Here is a 20,084-nt window from a genome sequence, read left to right as displayed (position 1 = left end):
CACTAAAACACACACACACACACTAAAACGCACACACACATTATTATTATTATTATTATTATTATTCGTATTCACACACACACACACACACACTAACACGAACACGAACACGAACACACACTCACAATCAACTTGACACAACGTAATCAACTTATACTTTACTTTATTGTGTAAGCAGGCTTTTTTGTCATCGAAAATAATAGCTACAAAATATATATTCTCATCTGGAGGGGAAATGACAAAACCATGACAGCACAAAACTTCTAACAAACAAAATGACAGACTCTTCATTATTTTTTGGCATCACTGAGAAAACATACGTAGGCTGTTGGTGTATTACCAATATGCTACCGAGTGCACAACAGTTGCAGATTTTTTATTTTTTTGTATGTACAACAATAACAATACAACGACAGACTGGGCCGGGATGCAGGATTTTACACTTATTACATTATGTACATAAACATTACGTGACTGTACATACAATACATACAAACAACAAAAATAACCAAAAGTAAAAGGGGTATTGTATACGTCAAACGAAACACCAGGAAAATAAGCTGGTAGTAATATATATATATACAAACCACAGGAAATGAAATAAAAGGAACTTTATACGTAAACGCATCCCGAGGTAAAGTAAAGAGCTATTACACACAGACCACACGAAACAGAACTAGAAGATATATTAAACAGAAGGTAAATAAAGGGATAATAATGTACAAATCAAAGCACACAACAACAAAAAGCACAAAAAACAACTAAAAGGGTAAACTGTACGTAAACACTACGTTAGATAAATAAAGTGACAATTACATACAGCCCACAGCAGGAAAAGAAATCAGAGAGGGCACTGTACGTATAAATACAACACTGAGTTAATACAAGGATAATCAGGGGCGGATCACATCATTTTTAAGGGGGGGGGGGGTCCAAATTTCTTTTAGGGATAATTATGTTCGACGACGCAAAGCGTCCAGTTGAGGACGCGAAGCGTTCGAACCTCCCAAGGGCGTCAGGGGGCATGATGCCTCTCTCCCCCCCCCTCCCCCCGGAAAATGCTGATAAAAACAAGGAAAATGAAGAAATCTGGTGCAATCTGAGCCACGAAACTTTCCCTTATACACCTTCCCAAAAAGTAAATTTAAGAAGACAAATTTGGATCAAAACAAGGACAATTGACCGATCTGGAGCAACATGAGCAAGCAAATTACCCAACCACTTTCCAAAACCGTCACTTAGAAGAAAAAGGCCGGCTCCTTGGGGGCTCCGGGGGCATGCCCCCCGGAACATTTTTGATAAAAATCAAGGAAAATGGAGCAATCTGAGCCATCAGTTTTTCTTTGTTTTCAAATTTATTTATTTATTTATTTTATTTTATTTTTAGGCTGGGGGGGGGGGGGGTCGGAAACCCCGGAACCCCCCCCCCCCCCCCTGGATCCGCCCCTGAGTAATCATATACAAACCACTTGAAGGGAAACAAGAGAGGGTACTGTATGCCTTCAATGGACCAACCCGCAGTAGATACACAGTAACACAAAAGCTTAAGGGAATCACCGACGGCCAAAAAACGTACCAATACACAATATCAAACACTGATACATGTATATATATATATATATACCACTGAAAATCACACTGCCCCTTTTCAGCAGGTACGCCTATATGTACAACAGCTCGTGGGGTTATTGTATGGATGTATGTACATTTGTACACGTTTCAATAAATATGCGAAGTATCCTGATATAGTTTAAAACCGTATGCACAATAATTATGGATCCCTATTATTTTGCAGTGTGTACATCTACACAATACAGCATCAAAACGAGTACATCAAAATACTGTGACCAACTTCTACCATCGCGATAAATACACACCAATTTCCCCGTGTTTACACTTTTGCAAACGACATTAAACACACACACAAATTATTCAAAATAACAGCATCTTGTGACTTAAAATCAAATCAAATTACCACACAAAGAAAAAAAGAGAAATCTAACAGAAAATGCGAATTGGAAAGAAAACGTACAAAACTGGAAACCAATGAAACCGCTCCTTCTATTCTTTCAAAATGAAATCGAAGTGTTCTGATGAAAACCACAGATACTGAACACTGTGTGGCACTTCTCAAACAAACTGTCTGGGCCTCCGCCTTCCCAAACCTAATCTGTACTTGTCCCTCTATATCAACAAAGAAACTACCACAAAACGTTTCAATATTTACACACGGCAATCATCATCAAGTAAGCAAAAACTCCCCCGCAGGCAAGAATTGAAACGATAACATATATCACAAACTGTCGAGCCAAACTTTCCTAGCATATATCCACGTCCTGTCCCAAATAGACGCTAGTTCTGGGGACAGAAATATTAAGTTAGCATAGAATACAAAAGTGAAAACATACAAAACTATATATCCAGTCCGATTTAACACAAAGTTCATGACAAAGTCAGCGTTGTAATAAATCAACTTGTATGAACTTCGCTGACACTTTGTAAGCTTCCAGCTGTCATTATTATCAGTCAGTATTGACATATTTTCAAGCCAGGATCAACAACGAACAGTTGCAAGCCACAGCTGGGGCGGCTCCGATGATCGAGATATACTCACTATGACAAGAAACCCTACTGTGATCAACATGTATAATAACATAAAATAATACGGATGCCTACAGTGTGTCATGGACATTATAGTGTGACAAGATCAAGGACACTCATTACAACAAGTTACATTCTGTTGACACACATATCTGTAATAATACGGATGCCTACTGTGACAAACAAGAACGCTCACAATAGACGAATTTTCAGAAATAACTCTTTCGGCATTGTATGGAATGTGAAAGAGTGAATACCCTTGCCTTTTCTCTGACAAATAAATTCACACGTGCTCCTGTCCGCGTGTTTCCGACACACCCCTCGCTAGTGATTGGCCCCTCTAATGTTTGTCCGAGTAAAAGCAAGGGTATTCACTCTTTCGCAACCTATACAAACCCGACAGTTATTTTCAGAATTCGTCTATAATTATCATGAACATCTGCTCTGAAACAGACAAGCAATTTGACAGAAACGTTTGTAATGACAAGAACACTAACTTACTGTGACACAGACACTATATATATCAATGGACACCAATTCAACAAGGATAACTATTGTGACATCTTTCTTTCTTTATTTGGTGTTTAACGTCGTTTTCAACCACGAAGGTTATATCGTGACGGCTATTGTGAAAGGGACAATTCTGAGACAAAGGACAATTTTAGTAACAATGACATCTGCTGTGACAAGGACAGATACTGTAATACGGGCATGCCAAAACGACAAGGACATCAATTTTAAAATAATAAGAATACATTCTGTGTCAAGGAGAAGTTTAACAACTTAGTCAAGTACAACAGGCAAGAAATCAATTATCACAAAGACTCATTTAATAAGCAACGGAACCAATTTCAACAAAGACACATATTGTAATAAGGGTGAGCGACATCTTCCCCAACAAAGACATACATAATGACACACAAAAAACACATCTTTGAACCAAGGACATCATTCAAACAAAACATACAGTCATTTAGAACATCGACCCCGAATTTAGGGGATGGGACTGAAATCAAAGCATACCAAAACCGATCCTTTTTAATTACATTTAGTCAAGTTTTGACTAAATGTTTTAACATAGAGGGGGGAATCGAGACGAGGGTCGTGGTGTATGTGTGTGTGTGTGTGTGTGTGTGTGTGTGTGTGTGTGTGTGTGTGTGTGTAGAGCGATTCAGAGTAAACTACTGGACCGATCTTTATGAAATTTTTCATGAGAGTTCCTGGGTATGATATCCCCTGACTTTTTTTTCCAGTTTTTCGATAAATGTCTTTGATGACGTCATATCCGGCATTTTGTAAAAGTTGAGGCGGCACTGTCACACCCTCATTTTTCAATAAAATTGATTGAAATTTTGGCCACGCAATCTTCGACAAAGGCCGGACTTTGGTATTGCATTTCAGCTTGGAGGCTTAAAAATTAATTTATGACTTTGGTCATTAAAAATCTGAAAATTGTAATTAAAATTATTTTTTTATAAAACGATCCAAATTTACGTTCATCTTATTCTTCATCATTGTCTGATTCCAAAAACATATAAATATGTTATATTTGGATTAAAACCAAGCTCTGAAAATTAAAAATATAAAAATTATGATCAAAATTAAATTTTCGAAATCAATTTAAAAACACTTTCATCTTATTCCTTGTCGGTTTCTGATTCCAAAAACATATAGATATGATATGTTTGGATTAAAAACACGCTCAGAAAGTTAAAACGAAGAGAGGTACAGAAAAGCGTGCTATCCTTCTCAGCGCAACTACTACCCCGCTCTTCTTGTCAATTTCACTGCCTTTGCAACGAGCGGTCGACTGACGATGCTACGAGTATACGGTCTTGCTGAAAAATTGCATTGCGTTCAGTTTCATTCTGTGAGTTCGACAGCTTGACTAAATGTTGTATTTTCGCCTTACGCGACTTACTTCTTCTTCTTATATTTATCAGTTTCGGCGAATAAGTCGCAAGAAACAGACAGTAGAAAACAACAGCAAATAAATAACACAAGTAAATAATGACACATTTGAGTGAGCAAATGAGTTATGAAAAAGTACTGACCAAGAAATCCGGGACAAGGTATTAATGAAAGCCAACTAAACATGATCAGCACAAGAGGTTAAGTCGACGGCATCACAGGCGATAGAATGCATAACGGATTGAAAGCAAAATCATGTTTCCATGCCATGGAGGCTACTTGCAAAAAAGAGTCAGTTTTGAAGGCTGGTAGGTTGGGATTTCTTTTTTTACAAACATCTCTCTCTGTGTCTCTCTCCCTGTCTTTCTTGCTCTCTGTTTGTCCCCCTCCCTCTCTCTCTCTCTCTCTCTCTCTGCCTCTCTCTTTCTTTCTCTATCCCTCCCTCTTTCTCTTTCTCCTTCTCTCTTTCATTGTCTCGCTTTTCTGTAAGAATGGTAAAGCAGCCCTTCACAGCCATTGTGTGTGTGTCTCTCTCTCTCGCTCTCTCGTTCTCTCTCTCTCTCTCTCTCTCTCTCTCTCTCTCTCTCTCTCTCTCTCTCTCTCTCTCTCTCTCTCTCTCTCTCTCTCTCTCTCTGCAGTAGTGATTACATATGGTAAATTGAAGTATTCAATTCTATCAATTTGCGGCTTTTCAACAGTGTTAAACAATTCATTGTTCATATCACAATTGAATTACATTGTGCTGACGCTTGATTTTGTATTCTTTTGCAATCACTTGATTAAATTATAAGCGTGAGCTAACAGTTAAGTACAATAGGTAAATAGTTCGATTCATTGTAATGCCATTTTCTGTCTTGGATTTGATTATAGGATATTGTAACTTTACTGCCTGATTGGAAACTGAAACAAATATTCTTAACACTATTGAACTTTTCGAAACTTGAATGAAGTTGTCATTCTGTTCATGTAAAAATGTGAAAGCTGGCTGCATCGTTTACAGGATCAAATTACACCATACCATTTTTTTTCTTATAAGCAACTAGTGATGTGCAATAAGTCGCCAAATACAGTAGACTGATTACACAACCTGTGACGTTTTATGCATCTAATCAATATTTGCACATAACCTAGAAAGGAATTTGAAACGATTTCATTTCCACACAGTCACTGAGAGAAACGCACCATTCAGAGTAGCTGTACTCGTTTGATAGAATGCGTTCGCATTACAGCGTGGCAGTATCGAAGATGGTCACATGACAACATGTTCAATGTCCAATTCGACCAGTTGCATACGAAATAACTGTATGGTGTATTTCGGTCCTTAGACATTATATACTTAGCGTAGGGCTTTTGGAATGGAATCGCCAGTTCTGTATGGTTTCTTCTTTTTACACACACGAAAGCAACATAGTGTGTATATCAAGTCATTTAGAGAAAGGTGGATTTTGTTGGGAAATGCAATGCAATAACATTCATTAACGTTAAAATGAGGTATATGACATGTTGGCCCTACTTCTACGGTTATCAAAGACATGCAAATGGTTACAAATACATTATCAAAATATAGAAGACGTCAGAATGGTTACAAATACATTATGAAAATATACAAATATGACAAAGCAATGCTAATGGTATCAAATACATTATGAAAATATACAAATAAGAGCATCTGATTCTGTTGTCTGTACATGCCGTGTCTCCATTGTTTTCCTTTAGAAATCTTACCCCACAAAATTAAGTTACATACGTGTAATATAATTAACTATAAAAAACACACAAAGCATTGAACATGGCAATATCTTGACGTCAAATCACATGAAGCAGGGAAGTCCTTGCTCAACAAAAATACAAAATAACAATCTTCAATGTTCATTCTTGCTGAACTTTCCTCTCTGTAGACTTGTTAGCGACCATCTTCATATTCCAACCTGTCTGTTGCACTTCTTCTTCGCAGTACGATGTACATTGCATCAGAATCAAACATTAACAGTCTTCAAACCAGCAAGGTCCTTGTCATGGCCATTTCGTCCAAGATGGCAAACAACAGGTGCCCTAATTAGCTTTCGGTTCACTGTTTGATTATAATGATCATTGCCACTATCAGCCTTACATAAAACCATATTTTCCCTTTCTTAATCAGTACAAGGAGTCATTCTTATCGTGTTCTGATCATCTGTATACAATTCCAGTTGAGAAACACGACAGAAAGTGAATATCATCTCTTCCAAAGCATCTGTATAGATACACAGCACATGTATCAGTTTTATCACATCGTGTGTATCGTTCAGTAGTATTCCGCAGAATTTGCAGACTTCTGTCCATTAAGCGTTATATCATTTGTTTTCATCAGCTGTCTCAAGAAGATTAATCAACTTTGTACATCAAAACACAGTAAGTTTTGTGAGTTTCTTCCCCCGCTCAAAATCCAGTCATTTCGTGGATTTTTTTTCTCAAAATCGAGTGCATTCTACAGAGTTCTCGACTCGCTGACAAAAAAAATGTCATCGGCAACTTACGAAACGCCAACAGCTCGTCCAGTCTGCATCTCATCTCAAGCACCAACCACTACCCTCTGATCGACGTGAAGGCTTTGAGTCGTTCTCAACGACTGACTTGTAGAACCCACAAACATCTCCGCTTCTTCGCCAACACATCACCAACTCTGCAAAGGCATTCACCAAGAACGTCACTTCGACTCACCTCCACCACCCCGACAGTCATCACCACCATCTAAAACTACTAAACAATCCATCTTCAAACGCAACCCAAACTCCTTGTCAATTAAGGGACAGCGATAGACGCGGGCGAGACCTGATCACAGTCCTGCCTGCTGCGAAGCGAGTGCCACTGCGCTACCGGGGAACGCTGACTCTGCAGCATTCTGTTCCAGTGCGTGAACTCGTGAGGCCCCGTCCCGTATCGTCCCAGGACGATGCGTCCCACGAAGTCGTCCTTGCTCTTGGAGTTGTGGTCCCACACGCTGAGTACGAGGGAGGTGTAGTCCAGCTGCTGGGGGGTGACGTTGAAGGAAAGAGACTCGTTGAAGACCGGGTCGATGGTGTTCTTCTTGATGGACGTCTTCTTTGTCTTGATGGGCTTCTCGAAGTGCACCAGTGTGATCTTGATGTACGGGTCTGAAACAAACATAACAAGGAGAACATTTAAATACTATGTCTGACAAACTGAGAACATGCCATGAAATAAACATAATAATATCATGATAATGATAATAGAAAATGTGTATATAGTGCTTCTCTACAGCTCGAAGCGCTTTACAATGGCTTGGTAGGGAAGGTGGGGGTGGGGGGGGGGGGATAGATATTTACAAATAAATCAGTCCAATTTTCAACAAATGACGTCTTAAGAACATGGACAAATATACATCCATAAGCAAACATACTTATACATACATGAAAAATAGGCTACTGAGAAAAAAGGAGAACATTTAAAAGAAAAAAAGGGAAAATATGTCTGACAAACTGAAGACATGCAAGTTTCGTTTACGAGGATCTGATCCCGAATAGCCACATGTTGAAAGGTTGAAAGGACGTGAAAAAGTAAGAAGGTCTGAAACAAACATAGAACGAAGAACAAATTGGAAATAATTATGTCTGACAAACTGAAGCCAAACAAGTATCTGTATGTAATAGGGCCTGGTTCCCAATAGCAAAATAGATTGAAGGGTCATGAAAAAATGTAAGAGTCTGGAACGTGTATATCACAATCGGGGGAACAATTAGGGCGGGGATGTAGCTCAGTCGGTAGCGCGCTGGATTTGTATCCAGTTGGCCGCTGTCAGCGTGGGTTCGTCCCCACGTTCGGCGAGAGATTTATTTCTCAGAGTCAACTTTGTGTGTAGACTCTCCTCGGTGTCCGAACACCCCCGTGTGTACACGCAAGCACAAGACCAAGTACGCACGAAAAAGATCCTGTAATCCATGTCAGAGTTCGGTGGGTTATAGAAACACGAAAATACCCAGCATGCTTCCTCCGAAAACGGCGTATGGCTGCCTAAATGGCGGGGTAAAAAACGGCCATACACGTAGTAAAATTCCACTCGTGCAAAAAAAACCCACGAGTGTACGTGGGAGTTTCAGCCCACGAACGCAGAAGAAGAAGAAGAAGAAGGGGAACAATTAGGAACAATGGACATGTGTCAGAAAAACCGGGGACACTTCTCAGTAATTGCGCTTGGAGTTCTGTAAAAACAAACAAATGATAAGAAAGCCATCAACAGAAAAATAACTTAAATCAGTATGGTTTAGAACGGTCGCTACGATCTCCCGACGGCAAGAGGTATTTGTTTTGGTTTAACAATGAGTGCGAGGGATGGTTAAAAATGAACAAGTTGACCTTGCCGACACGCGGTCACTTCTGCTTATCAGACGTAGTTAGTAGCGAAGGAAGAGAAAAAAACAGGGAAGAAAAACAAAACAACCCATTTGTGTCTGGAGGCTATAAGCCTATAGGTCTGTTATGACGCAAATGCTTGTTTTCGTGCCAGAGGCGAACTCTCTCTTTCATAAAAGAACTGTCACAATGTAAGCAAAACCTTGCAAAGGGGCCGGCCATATATGACGTCACAGTCGCAGACATGTCTGGCATCAAAACGCAATTAGTCTACCGAACGGACCAATCACGAAGTTGTGAGATAATAGGCAGTGTTACAAAGTGCACCTGCCATTTCTACATGGGGCTACAGGGTAGACAGTGTGTGTGTGAATTGAGTCTCTGTCTGTTTGTCTGTCTGTCTGCCTGTCTCTGTCTTTCTGTGTGTCTGTGTGTCTGTCTCTCTCTCTCTCTGTCTCTGTATCTCTCTGTCTGTCTCTGTCTGTCTGTCTGTCTGTCTGTCTCTCCCTCTTTCTCTCTCTCTCCCTCTTTCTCTCTCTCTCTCTGAATGTATGTATGTGTGTTCATACACTTGTCTATATTACTATGTGTGTGTTTCGGTGCTTGTACAGGTCTGTATTTCTTTGTCTGTGCGTGAGCCTGTATGTCTTAAATGACAGATTCTGAGACAAACAGACAGACAGACATTCAGACATGCAGAAATGTCAAGCAAGTCTGATAAAGGACAAGAAAACAATAATAAGAATAAGAGCAAGAATAACCAATGTCACTTAGTGCACGTGCACACTACAGAGACTGTCTGCCAACACCACCACCCCACCCCCCGCCTCCGTCCCCGCACCACCCCCCCCCCCCCCCACTCACTCATACCCCGTTTTGAAAGAAATGCCACCATCTAAGCAACAACACTTGCTTAGGGGCCATTAGACGTCGCAGAAAGGACCAGACACGCGAATTGGTTGGACACTTGTAAGCAGTGTTGCTGACTGCACGCGCTACTTAGCCATCTGGCTTGAGGGATAATATACTGCTTATGGTCTGATCTAGGCCCAAGGATAATTATGGTCTATTGTTTTCAAAAACACACACACACTCACTTAAACACGCACGCACGCACGCACGCACGCACGCGCGCACACACACACACACCAGGGCCTCACATCCCTGAGAGGTAGCATAGGACAAATGTCCTGGCCAATGTAAAAGTGATAGGACATTTGTCCTGAACAAAAACAAATTAATAGGACATTTTTTTCCCGTAACAAAACGTAAATATAATTAAACTTGACTAGTTTCTTGGCACGAGGGTAAAAGAACAAAAATACTTTTCTTGGCAAAAAGGTAACAGAAAATATAAAATAAATTACATCGAGTCAGTGCAGTGTTTCTGTCTCTGAACTTCAACTACTGTGCTGGTTCCTTTCTTTTGCTATTTAAAGAGCATTCGCTTCCTCGTGGATGTCCACTTTTCAACAACCTTCACCACCCACTGTGACTTGTGAATGTCATCCTTTGGCCCCTCCAGGTACACACGCATCAAGCTTGAGACGAAGTTACGTGTGGGGGTGAGGGAGGGGGTAGTGTCTTTCTTCGGCTCCGATGTTTGACTATCGTGATCGACATTCTCACCTGGGCGATCGGGCTCTAACTGCTCTGGGGCTGGAGGAAGCTCAGTTTCCGTGCTACTGACAGATGATGAGGGAAGGGACTTGAAGTGTAATTTCTTCTGTTCCTTTTCTGGGATCAGTTTTCGTTTAGGCGGCATGTTTGTTATTTTCGGGGAAAGCGCGAAGGGAGGCAACTCTCAACTGGCTTCGAGCATTCCGAGTTGCGAGCCTTGGAAACTCTTTGGTACTAGAGGCACAAAGTGTCTAATTTCGTCTGCTACACATCGCTTCGCAATACATCGATAAATTAGCATTCAAACTATTGTAAATTGAGCAGTACTGACGATGTCCGGATCAAATGATAGAATAATCGGACATTGACCACTTTGTGACAAAAACAATAGGACATTTGTCCTCTTGCATGAAAAATGTATAGGACATTTGAAAAAAATATCCTCATATGTCCGATGTCCGACGTGGATGTGAGGCCCTGACACACACGCACGCACACACACACACACACTCACGCACGCACGCACGCACGAACGCACGCACGCACGCACACACACACACACACACACACACACAGTTCGGAGTTTTAAAAAATCGGCTCTACCTCACATTCTTTTAATTTTATTGTAATTTTATTCAGCATTGTAAAATTAGGCACTGTGTTTGAAACCACAAACAGCATGTTTATTGGAAAACAATGCAGTTAGACCGTAAAGGACTGCGGGAGGTTGGGAAAGGTGTGTTAAGTTATGACAAATCAAGGTTTAAAAGCCTTATATTGTGTGCCCTTGCCGTCGTTCCCATGGCAACAAGACATCCATGACGACGCCGTAATGGTCTGTCGTCTGCTGGTGACAAGTCGTGCCACCAGTGTAGTGTTACTCGAAGCAGGTGGTTAGAGAGAGAGAGAGAGAGAGAGAGAGAGAGAGAGAGCGAGAGAGCCTGCGGAGAAACGTAACAAACAACTGAACTTGCACAACAACAACCCCCAAAACAGAATCGCAATAAAACCTGTTTTATTGCGACCATCTTATTCTTCCACTTTATCTTTCAATTTATTTATTGGACACGCGAGAGTTGAACGGACAGGGTCCAAACCGTGTTCCTGACTCTGACCTTCCTGTCACGGCCGTTGTTACCTAGCACCCCCCCTCACTCCAACCTCTCCTTTCAGCAGGAAACTGGCCACCGAATGACGTCATTGTTGCCATAGAAATCAGGAGGAGGGAAGGAGGGGGTTCCGGCGACACGACCGCGGAGTAGAGAAAGAAGACAAAGCAAACCTCAGATCAATAGTTCTCCTCTTCCGATCAATATTTAGCTTCCCATGTCAAAGACATCGAATGTATTGGAAAGCAACTGCGCGGTGGTATTGCAACGTCCGTCTCTCTGGTCTCTTTCCCTCTCTCTCTCTCTCTCTCTCTCTGTCTCTGTCTCTGCCTCTGCCTCTCTGTCTCTGTCTCTGTCTGTCTGTCTGTCTCTGTCTCTCTCTCTCTCTCTGTCTGTCTGTCTCTGTCCGTCTCTCTCTCACTCTCTCTCTCTCTCTCACTCAATGCCATCTCTCTCTCTAAATGCGCCCCCTACCACCACCGCCACCCCTTTTCTTCCTTGTTCTTTCTGTGTCTGCGCCTTTTTCACTGTCTCTCTCTCTCTCTCTCTCACTCAATGCCATCTCTCTCTCTAAATGCGCCCCCTACCACCACCGCCACCCCTTTTCTTCCTTGTTCTTTCTGTGTCTGCGCCTTTTTCACTGTCTCTCTCTCTCTCTCTCTGTCTTAGTGTCATTCTCTGTCCCTCACTTTCTTTCTGTCTCAATCTCTTCATCTGTCTCCTCCCCCCTTTTCTCTGTCTCTCTCTCTTTCTGTCTCTGTCTGTCTTCCTGTCTCTCTCTCTCTCTTTCTATTTCTCTCTCTGTGTCTCTGTCTCTCTCTCATTTTATGGTAATTGTTCTGATCCTTACATACTCCTTATCATACTCACTCTGTCTGTATGTCTGTTTCTCCCTCTATCTGTCTGTCTGTCGGTCTCTGTCTCTGTGTCTCTGTCTCTCTCTTTCTCTCTGTCTCTCTCGGTGTGTCTACTTGGCACCACGCAACAAAATCCATTTTGATTTAAAAGAATAAGTTTGAATCATACAACAACAAAAGGAATAATTAAATAAAATCTAGCAGTGTCCCCTCCACCAGTCTTCTACTACCATGCTCTCGCCTGTGCTTGATCCGTCTTTGTTCCAAGACGGAACATTTTAGTGCTCGTACCATATGGTGATAAGTTTGATCAGTATCTGGCAGTTTTTACTACGGTAGAACCTGCTTCTGCGACCACCTCTCTATGTGGACTGGGTGGCCGAGTGGTAACGCACTCGGAAGCGAGAGGTTGCGAGTTCGACCCTGGGTCAGGGCGTTAGCAATTTTCTCCCCCCTTTCCTAACCTAGGTGGTGGGTTCAAGTGCTAGTGTTTCGGATGAGACAAAAAACCGAGGTCCCTTCGTGTACACTACATTGGGGTGTGCACGTTAAAGATCCCACGATTGACAAAAGGGTCTTTCCTGGCAAAATTGTATAGGCATAGATAAAAAAAAAAGTCCAACAAAATACCCGTGTGACTTGGAATAATAGGCCGTGAAAAGTAGGATATGCGCCGAAATGGCTGCGATCTGCTGGTCGATGTGAATGCGTGATGTATTGTGTAAAAAACTCCATCTCACACGGCATAAATAGATCCCTGCCAGCCTTGAGTCCGAGTCTGGAGATACGCGCGCGATATAAGACTTCATATAACATAACATAACGACCACATGTCCACTACGACCAGCTAACAAAAAAACCTGACAATTGTTTATTCTCTTCGATTCACTTTTACATACCGACCACCTGTCTAGAACGACCATTTTTGGTCGGTCGCTTTTGCGGTCGTTATACAGAGGGTTGACTGTAATAACAATCAAGCGGCGTAGCCTTATTAGTTTCCACAAACAAAGCCAAGGACGTGTCATGCGCACTTTGAAACCTGTTTGCTTACTCAATGCAAGACCAAAGGTGTCTACGATTTCCAGCCAGAGACATGGTATCCAGCCATGAATTGCTTTTTTTTTTAAACACAGCTATGAATTGATTCAGAAAAAAAACTCCCATGCTTTATTTTGTGCTGTGTTTCATTATCGCAGCCTGCTGCGTGTTACATTTGTATGAATGTCAAAGATGAGGAGCCCCAGGTGCGATGGCGTGATTGTGAGAGGATATTATTTTTGCAAGGGCTCAGTAGTACCTGAGATAAGCTCAAAGGGAGTTAATGATTCGATACCATGCCATGTCCAACAGGTCAATTCTGAACACAAGAGAAAGGATATGTTGCAACCGGTCCGTACCTGAGAACAGTGCAAAGGGAGTTAATCATACGATACCCTGCCCTGACCAACAGGTCAATTCTGAACACAAGAGTGCAAGGAATCACATGTGCTGCTACAAAAGGAGCTACGGAGGCAGGTATCGTGTTCTCGCAATAGGCCGCGCGGTATTGCATATCGTCGAGAGAACTTCCTTCTTGTCTCCTTCAGTCACGAAGTGAATACCCCCCGCGGGTTAGGGGGAAGAATTTACCCGATGCTCCCCAGCATGTCGTAAGAGGCGACTAACGGATTCTGTTTCTCCTTTTACCCTTGTTGAGTATTTCTTGTGTGGAATGTGGTCAATTTTTGTAAGGATTTTAGTCAAGCAGTATGTAAGAAATGTTAAGTCCTTTGTGCTGGAAACTTGCATTCTCCCAGTAAGGTAATATATTGTGCTGCGTTGCAGGCCCCTGGAGCAATTTTTGATTGGTGCTTTTGTGAACAAGAAACAATTGACAAGTGGCTCTATCCCATCTCCCCCCTTTCCCCGTCGCGATATAACCTTCGTGGTTGAAAACGACGTTAAACACCAAATAAAGAAACGAAGTGAATAGATATACAGACGTCTTCATTGACGGCCGTCGGTGATTGGCTGCTCAGTTTTGTCTGTGACGAAGCTGGTCTTGGATTCCTCATCCTTTGCTTGGAAGTTAATTATCATTGATTTCGTTGTTTCACGTCTTTGTTTGAGGGCGACTCTTCGTCTTCAGTGCTTGTTTTCTGATTGTCACTCTTTCTTCGTTCATTTGTTTTTACATTTAGTCAAGTTGTGACTACAAGTTTTAACATAGACTGGGAATCGAGACGAGGGTGATGGAGTATGTGTGTATGTATTTTGTGTGCGTCCGTCTATCCAGAGCGATTCCGAGAAAACTACAAGATCGATCTTCATGAAATATTACAAACAAATTCTTCTAGATGATATCCCAGACCACATTTTTCCTTTCTTCGATAAATATCGTTGATGACGTCATATCCGGCTTTTGGTAAAAGTTGAGGCGGCACTGTCACGCCCTAATTTTCGATCAAAGTGAACTTATTTCGTATTTTACCGCTAATGCGCTCAGAAATACAGTAGGATTTGTGTATGTGCATACCCTGATTATTACTATCATCTGAGCAAGCGGTCGCATGCATGTAACATAAAAATGGTGACCGAATTACAGACACTATGATATTAGCTCCTGCATGGGTAGTGATGTAAGTAAATAATCACTGCTACACGTGAGCCGTAATATCTCTGGTCAAACTTACATATTGTGTTTGATTATTTGACCTGGAATTATGTAGGTTAAAACTTTGCAAAATATATACGTATATTTCGAGGTGTATTATTATTTGATTTGGAATTGTGTACAGAATACTTTATTTATGTATGTTTTTGTGAGGCGCTTAGAACTTTCTTAGGATTTGCGCCATATAAATATCCTCATTATTATTATTATCATTATTATCATTATTATTATATCGTGCGCGCAAAGACTTCGCCAAATACTCATATAACAATAAGAAACACGTGCACTAGCTGTTAAGGTACGTGTATACGAGGTATGATCCAAACAAAATGATCAAACCGGGCAGTGGTAGGGAGGGGGGAGGGGGGAGAAAATGCAGATCAGCTAGCCGCAGCAAACGACTTCCTTCAAGATCCATTACCTACTGCAAAGAATTGTATTTGTTCCTGCATCATCCATTGACTAAAACAGACAGTACGGTGATATGCTGCAGTTGGTGCTCAAGTCTAGCCTTTCTATTTATGGCCAGTAATGGAGGTTAGATTTACGATGAGAAAAAAAAGTCTCCGTGAGTTCAAACCCAGAGAACAAATTGGCAGAAAATCAAAGAAATTGTCAAGGACTTAATTCATTTTTTCAAGTCTGCCTACGTCATGTTGTTTGTCACTTCAGTTACCTTCAAGAACAGTATATGTAATATAATAATGCAACGAAAAAACACAAACAAACAAGAACAGTATATGTAATATAATAATGCAACGAAAAAACACAAACAAACAAGAACAGTATATGTAATATAATAATGCAACGAAAAAACACAAACAAACAAGAACAGTATATGTTATATAATAATGCAAAGAAGAAACACAAACAAACAAGAACAGTATATGTTATATAATAATGCAACGAAGAAACACAAACAAACAAGAACAGTATATGTAATATAATAATGCAACGAAAAAACACAAACAAACAAGAACAGTATATGTAATATAATAATGCAACGAAGAAACACAAACAAACAAGAACAGTATATGTAATATAATAATGCAAAGAAGAAACACAAACAAACAAGAACAGTATATGTTATATGATAATGCAACGAAGAAACACAAACAAACAAGAACAGTAAAAACAGCAACAACATCAGTCGGTTTTTATTTTTTGGAATATATAATGTTTTGAATCGCTAAATGTCATCCGCTCCGGGTTTAAAATTTAGAGCGCGGAGTTGTTCCAGAAGTGACCAGTCCAAGCCATAAATCAAATAGCTATTTCAAGCAATCAATTTGAGCACAACTTTGTTACATCAGCAGAGTGAGAACACACACACACACGCGCACGCACACACACCCACACACACACACACACACACACACACACACACACACACACACACACACACACACACACACACACACACACACACACACACACACGCACTGCTTAACAAAAAACACGTACGACATCAAATCCAAAAACAAAGAGACTGCCAACGTTCCAAAATTCAGAATCAAAAAACAAGAAAGGTAGGTTGTTGGAATGATTCATTCGCTCGGCTTCCTGACGAGTGGACGTAAACTGATAGAACTATCAAGATAAGTTTTGTGTGAATATTTGTTTGTCTGTTCACTTAAAAGACCGTTGGGTCGAAATATGATCTGTGAATGTATTGTTTTGTCAATAACAAACGTTCCAACAACGTACGACATCAGTCCTGTTAGATTACAAACCAACGACACCAAATAGTAAGTTCTTTACATATTTGCTAACAAATGAGCAATGACAGAATTTAATTTCCCAGAGGAAAGTTTGATGCAGCTTCTTGACATTATAGATTACATTGTCCCCTTTCGTCAGAGAATTGATCTTTCCCAAAAACATTCTTGATAGATATCGACATTTTAATTAGTTTATTTTTGTTCATCAAAGAACACATCGTGTGAGTGAAGCAAAGAAATCGTTAAAACATTAACATTTCGACATATATTTTCCTTCAGTTAGATTCTTGAAATACTTTAAAATTATTGACTTTTGGTCATGATGCTGACACATACAATCTTCTAACACCAAAAGATTTAATTTAATTTTTGGGCCCTCAAAAAAGAGGAGAACAAGCCTAAGAAATCAGTACAGCTCAGAGTACACCTCAGGCAATAACATTTAAAATCATTGACCGTTGGTATTGATGCTGACACTTGCGATTTTCTAAAATCAAAAAGAGTTTCAGGCGGGAGAAGGGGGGGGGGGGGGGAGGGGGGGGGGGGGGTCTCCTGAAAAAAGGCTTTGAAAGCATCCTTGTCTACAGTTCAAGCATGATTCAAAAGAGTTCTTCCTGAACCACAGCGTACACTTTTATACGATTGACTGCCGCAGCAGCAAATCGAATTTTCCGCCAATCATGAAGATTGACTTTTACCAAAGGGTCGGACAAAAATCGACCACCATGGCTTTTGGCAATATCAAAAGAGGTTTCGATCCTATCAGAGAGAGCTTTACTAACGATTGACCTCCGCTTTTGCAAGGACGGCAAAAACTGTTTTGTACAACTTATAAGAGATCAAAAAAGATTGACTTGCATCCGAGGGAATGCTGGAAGCCATTAACCTCTGATTCCAAGGTCTTTTTTTTATATTTGTTTTATCTTTCTTGCTTTCACAATACTTTGGTGAGAGAATGCGTTATAGCGATTGACTTTAAATCGTAAAACATCAAAAGGATTGACTGGAATTCGAGATAAATCTAGACAACAATGAACTATGCTCCATTCTTTCAGAATACCTCTCTTGCCAAATAGTGTGTGTGTTACAGTATTATATGTGTGTGTGTGTGTGTGTGTGTGTGTGTGTGTGTGTGTGTTGTGTGGTGTGTTATGTGTGTACGTGTGTACGTGTGTGTGTGTGTGTGTGTGTCCGTTGCTGCTAGCTTTCCACTTGGAGGAAGCGACTCGAATTTCCCAGCGATGGGACAATAAAGTAATGAAAATGAAAATGAAAATGAAAAATGAAAAATGTGTGTGTGTGTGTGTGTTTGTGTGTGTGTGTGTGTGTGTGTGTGTGTGTGTGTGTGTGTGTGTGTGTGTGTGTGTGTGTGTGTGTTTCTGTGTCTTTGTGCGTGCATATTTATGTGTCTATGCCTCTCTGTATGCTTGCATATGTTTGTTTTTCTTGTATTTTTGTTGTTTTGTTCCTGTGCTGTTGTGTTTTTATTAACGCCACCAGAGTTTATATTGTTTATTCGTGAGTGTGTGTGTTTCTGTGAGTCTCTGCGTAATGGACAAACTACGAGTGGACAAAACAGGATTAAACCATACCAGAGGCAAGAGATACAGCATAAATTTCTCACCTGATCCGCCTACCATGTCGGTCTGCAAGAGCTGCTTGGCTTTAATGATGTCCACGTTGAGTCGTCCGGCGCTGGGCAAGTAGTTCAGGGATAACAGACACTCCCCGAGGTCTTGCCGTTCCTGAAACAAAACAGAAGAAACGTTTTGGTCATTATAAGATAAGATAAGATAAGAAAACTTTAAGGTCCATTTTCATTTTTACATAAACATGGACATTTTTATTTGGGCAGCATTATCGCAAAAGAAATAGACATAATTATCACGCAAAAACCCCAAAAAACAACTATTAACATGATCGAAATACATGCACATAACGATGTTACAAAATTAAAGGAGACTTCTTTATATCATAACAATTCCAAAAATGTCAAGATCGTCCAAAGGCACTCGATCGTTTCACCACAACAGTTCCTAACATTATAAAAGCCCTAAAACTGTCAAGGTTGTTCAAGGGCAAATCGCAAGGTCGAAAAGGGCACGCCACTGACTAAGATCTTTGTCGTGATCAGAGCCCGGGCTGGTGTCTGGAAAGCATTTCCGGAGAAAACCTCCTAAAGCTGACAAGATTCGACCCCCAAACCACAGTCGTGTGACTTAATCGGACCAGAGGGGCCACGCGCTGTCAGTGATGGTGCCATGATGGACTTATCTCTTCACCTTGAGTTGATAGGGTTCGATCCCACAGTCCAAGGTCCTGTCGGCTTCATCGGGCGAGAAATCTTATGGCGATAGTGGCAATACTAGTTTTCCATTCTTTTTGGATGTGTCTCTTGACACAATAGTGTATTGTACGGTTGTATATGTCACAAAACAGCAATGATTTCAGCGAAAGCGTCGCGAAGAAGACGTTTCCGGTAGAAAGTTAATCGTGGTCAGGACACCTCCTTTCCACCCCTCCCACTCCCAACACACACACACACACACACACACACACACACACACACACACACATCCACACATCCACACACACACATCCACACACTCACACACACACACACACACACTCACACACACACACACTCACACACACACACAAACACACACGCACCCCCCCACACACACACAACCAAAAAACAACAACGTGGGAAGACGAGGGGACCCATTATAACCAAGTTCTTAAATAAACTACGATCACTTTTCCAATTAATAATACAAAACATAAAGGCTCTGACCACATCAAGTCTGGAAATGTCGGTTCTAAACGCACTAGTTTCTCAGAACTAAAAAAACCAACTGGTCTCTATCGCCCTTATGACCTTAAAGTGGATGGCTGCACTTGATGCTGACCTTTACGGACCCAAACCTTGTCAGAACTATTCGATGGAAGAAACGTTTTCAACCGTCATAGTCACAGGTGGAAGACTTTTCTAGTACAATCTTCAGGTGACAAGTTTTGATCCAAACCATACAGGCTTGTCGGATTAATCGGACAAAAGAAAATAAAAGCTGAAGATTGCCCGTCAAAGTGTGTTATCGTGACTTTTACCTGTCCTCCCACTTGTCCACTTAAGTGTCATCTTCAGCTTGGTTGCTATGGCTTTTGATGACGTAGATAATGTGTACTTCGTGACTCGACTGTCGTTGACAAGGCTACTCAGAGTTTGGACGCGAAAAAAATAAACTGGCGTTATTAT

At 41.0% G+C, this 20,084-nt stretch overlaps 1 protein-coding gene across 1 annotated transcript in view; it reads right to left on the bottom strand.

Moving 5' to 3' along the window:
• Positions 1-1,425: 1,425 nt before the first annotated feature.
• The window catches only part of LOC138958897 (synaptotagmin-17-like), a 59,009-nt gene continuing 40,350 nt past the window's right edge, over positions 1,426-20,084 (bottom strand). Inside the window, exons 3-4 of the mRNA XM_070330218.1 lie at positions 18,450-18,570; positions 1,426-7,646 (exon numbers count right to left, since the gene is read on the bottom strand). Of these exons, the coding sequence (XP_070186319.1) occupies positions 7,294-7,646; positions 18,450-18,570 (474 nt within the window). The 3' untranslated portion in view covers positions 1,426-7,293. The remainder of the gene's footprint in view (positions 7,647-18,449; positions 18,571-20,084) is intronic.

This window comes from Littorina saxatilis, linkage group LG2 (assembly GCF_037325665.1).
Source record: "Littorina saxatilis isolate snail1 linkage group LG2, US_GU_Lsax_2.0, whole genome shotgun sequence".
In the NCBI taxonomy this organism is placed as follows: domain Eukaryota; kingdom Metazoa; phylum Mollusca; class Gastropoda; order Littorinimorpha; family Littorinidae; genus Littorina; species Littorina saxatilis.
The sequence above is the reverse complement of the archived record's forward strand: the minus strand, read 5'-3'. Positions and strand labels throughout refer to the sequence as shown.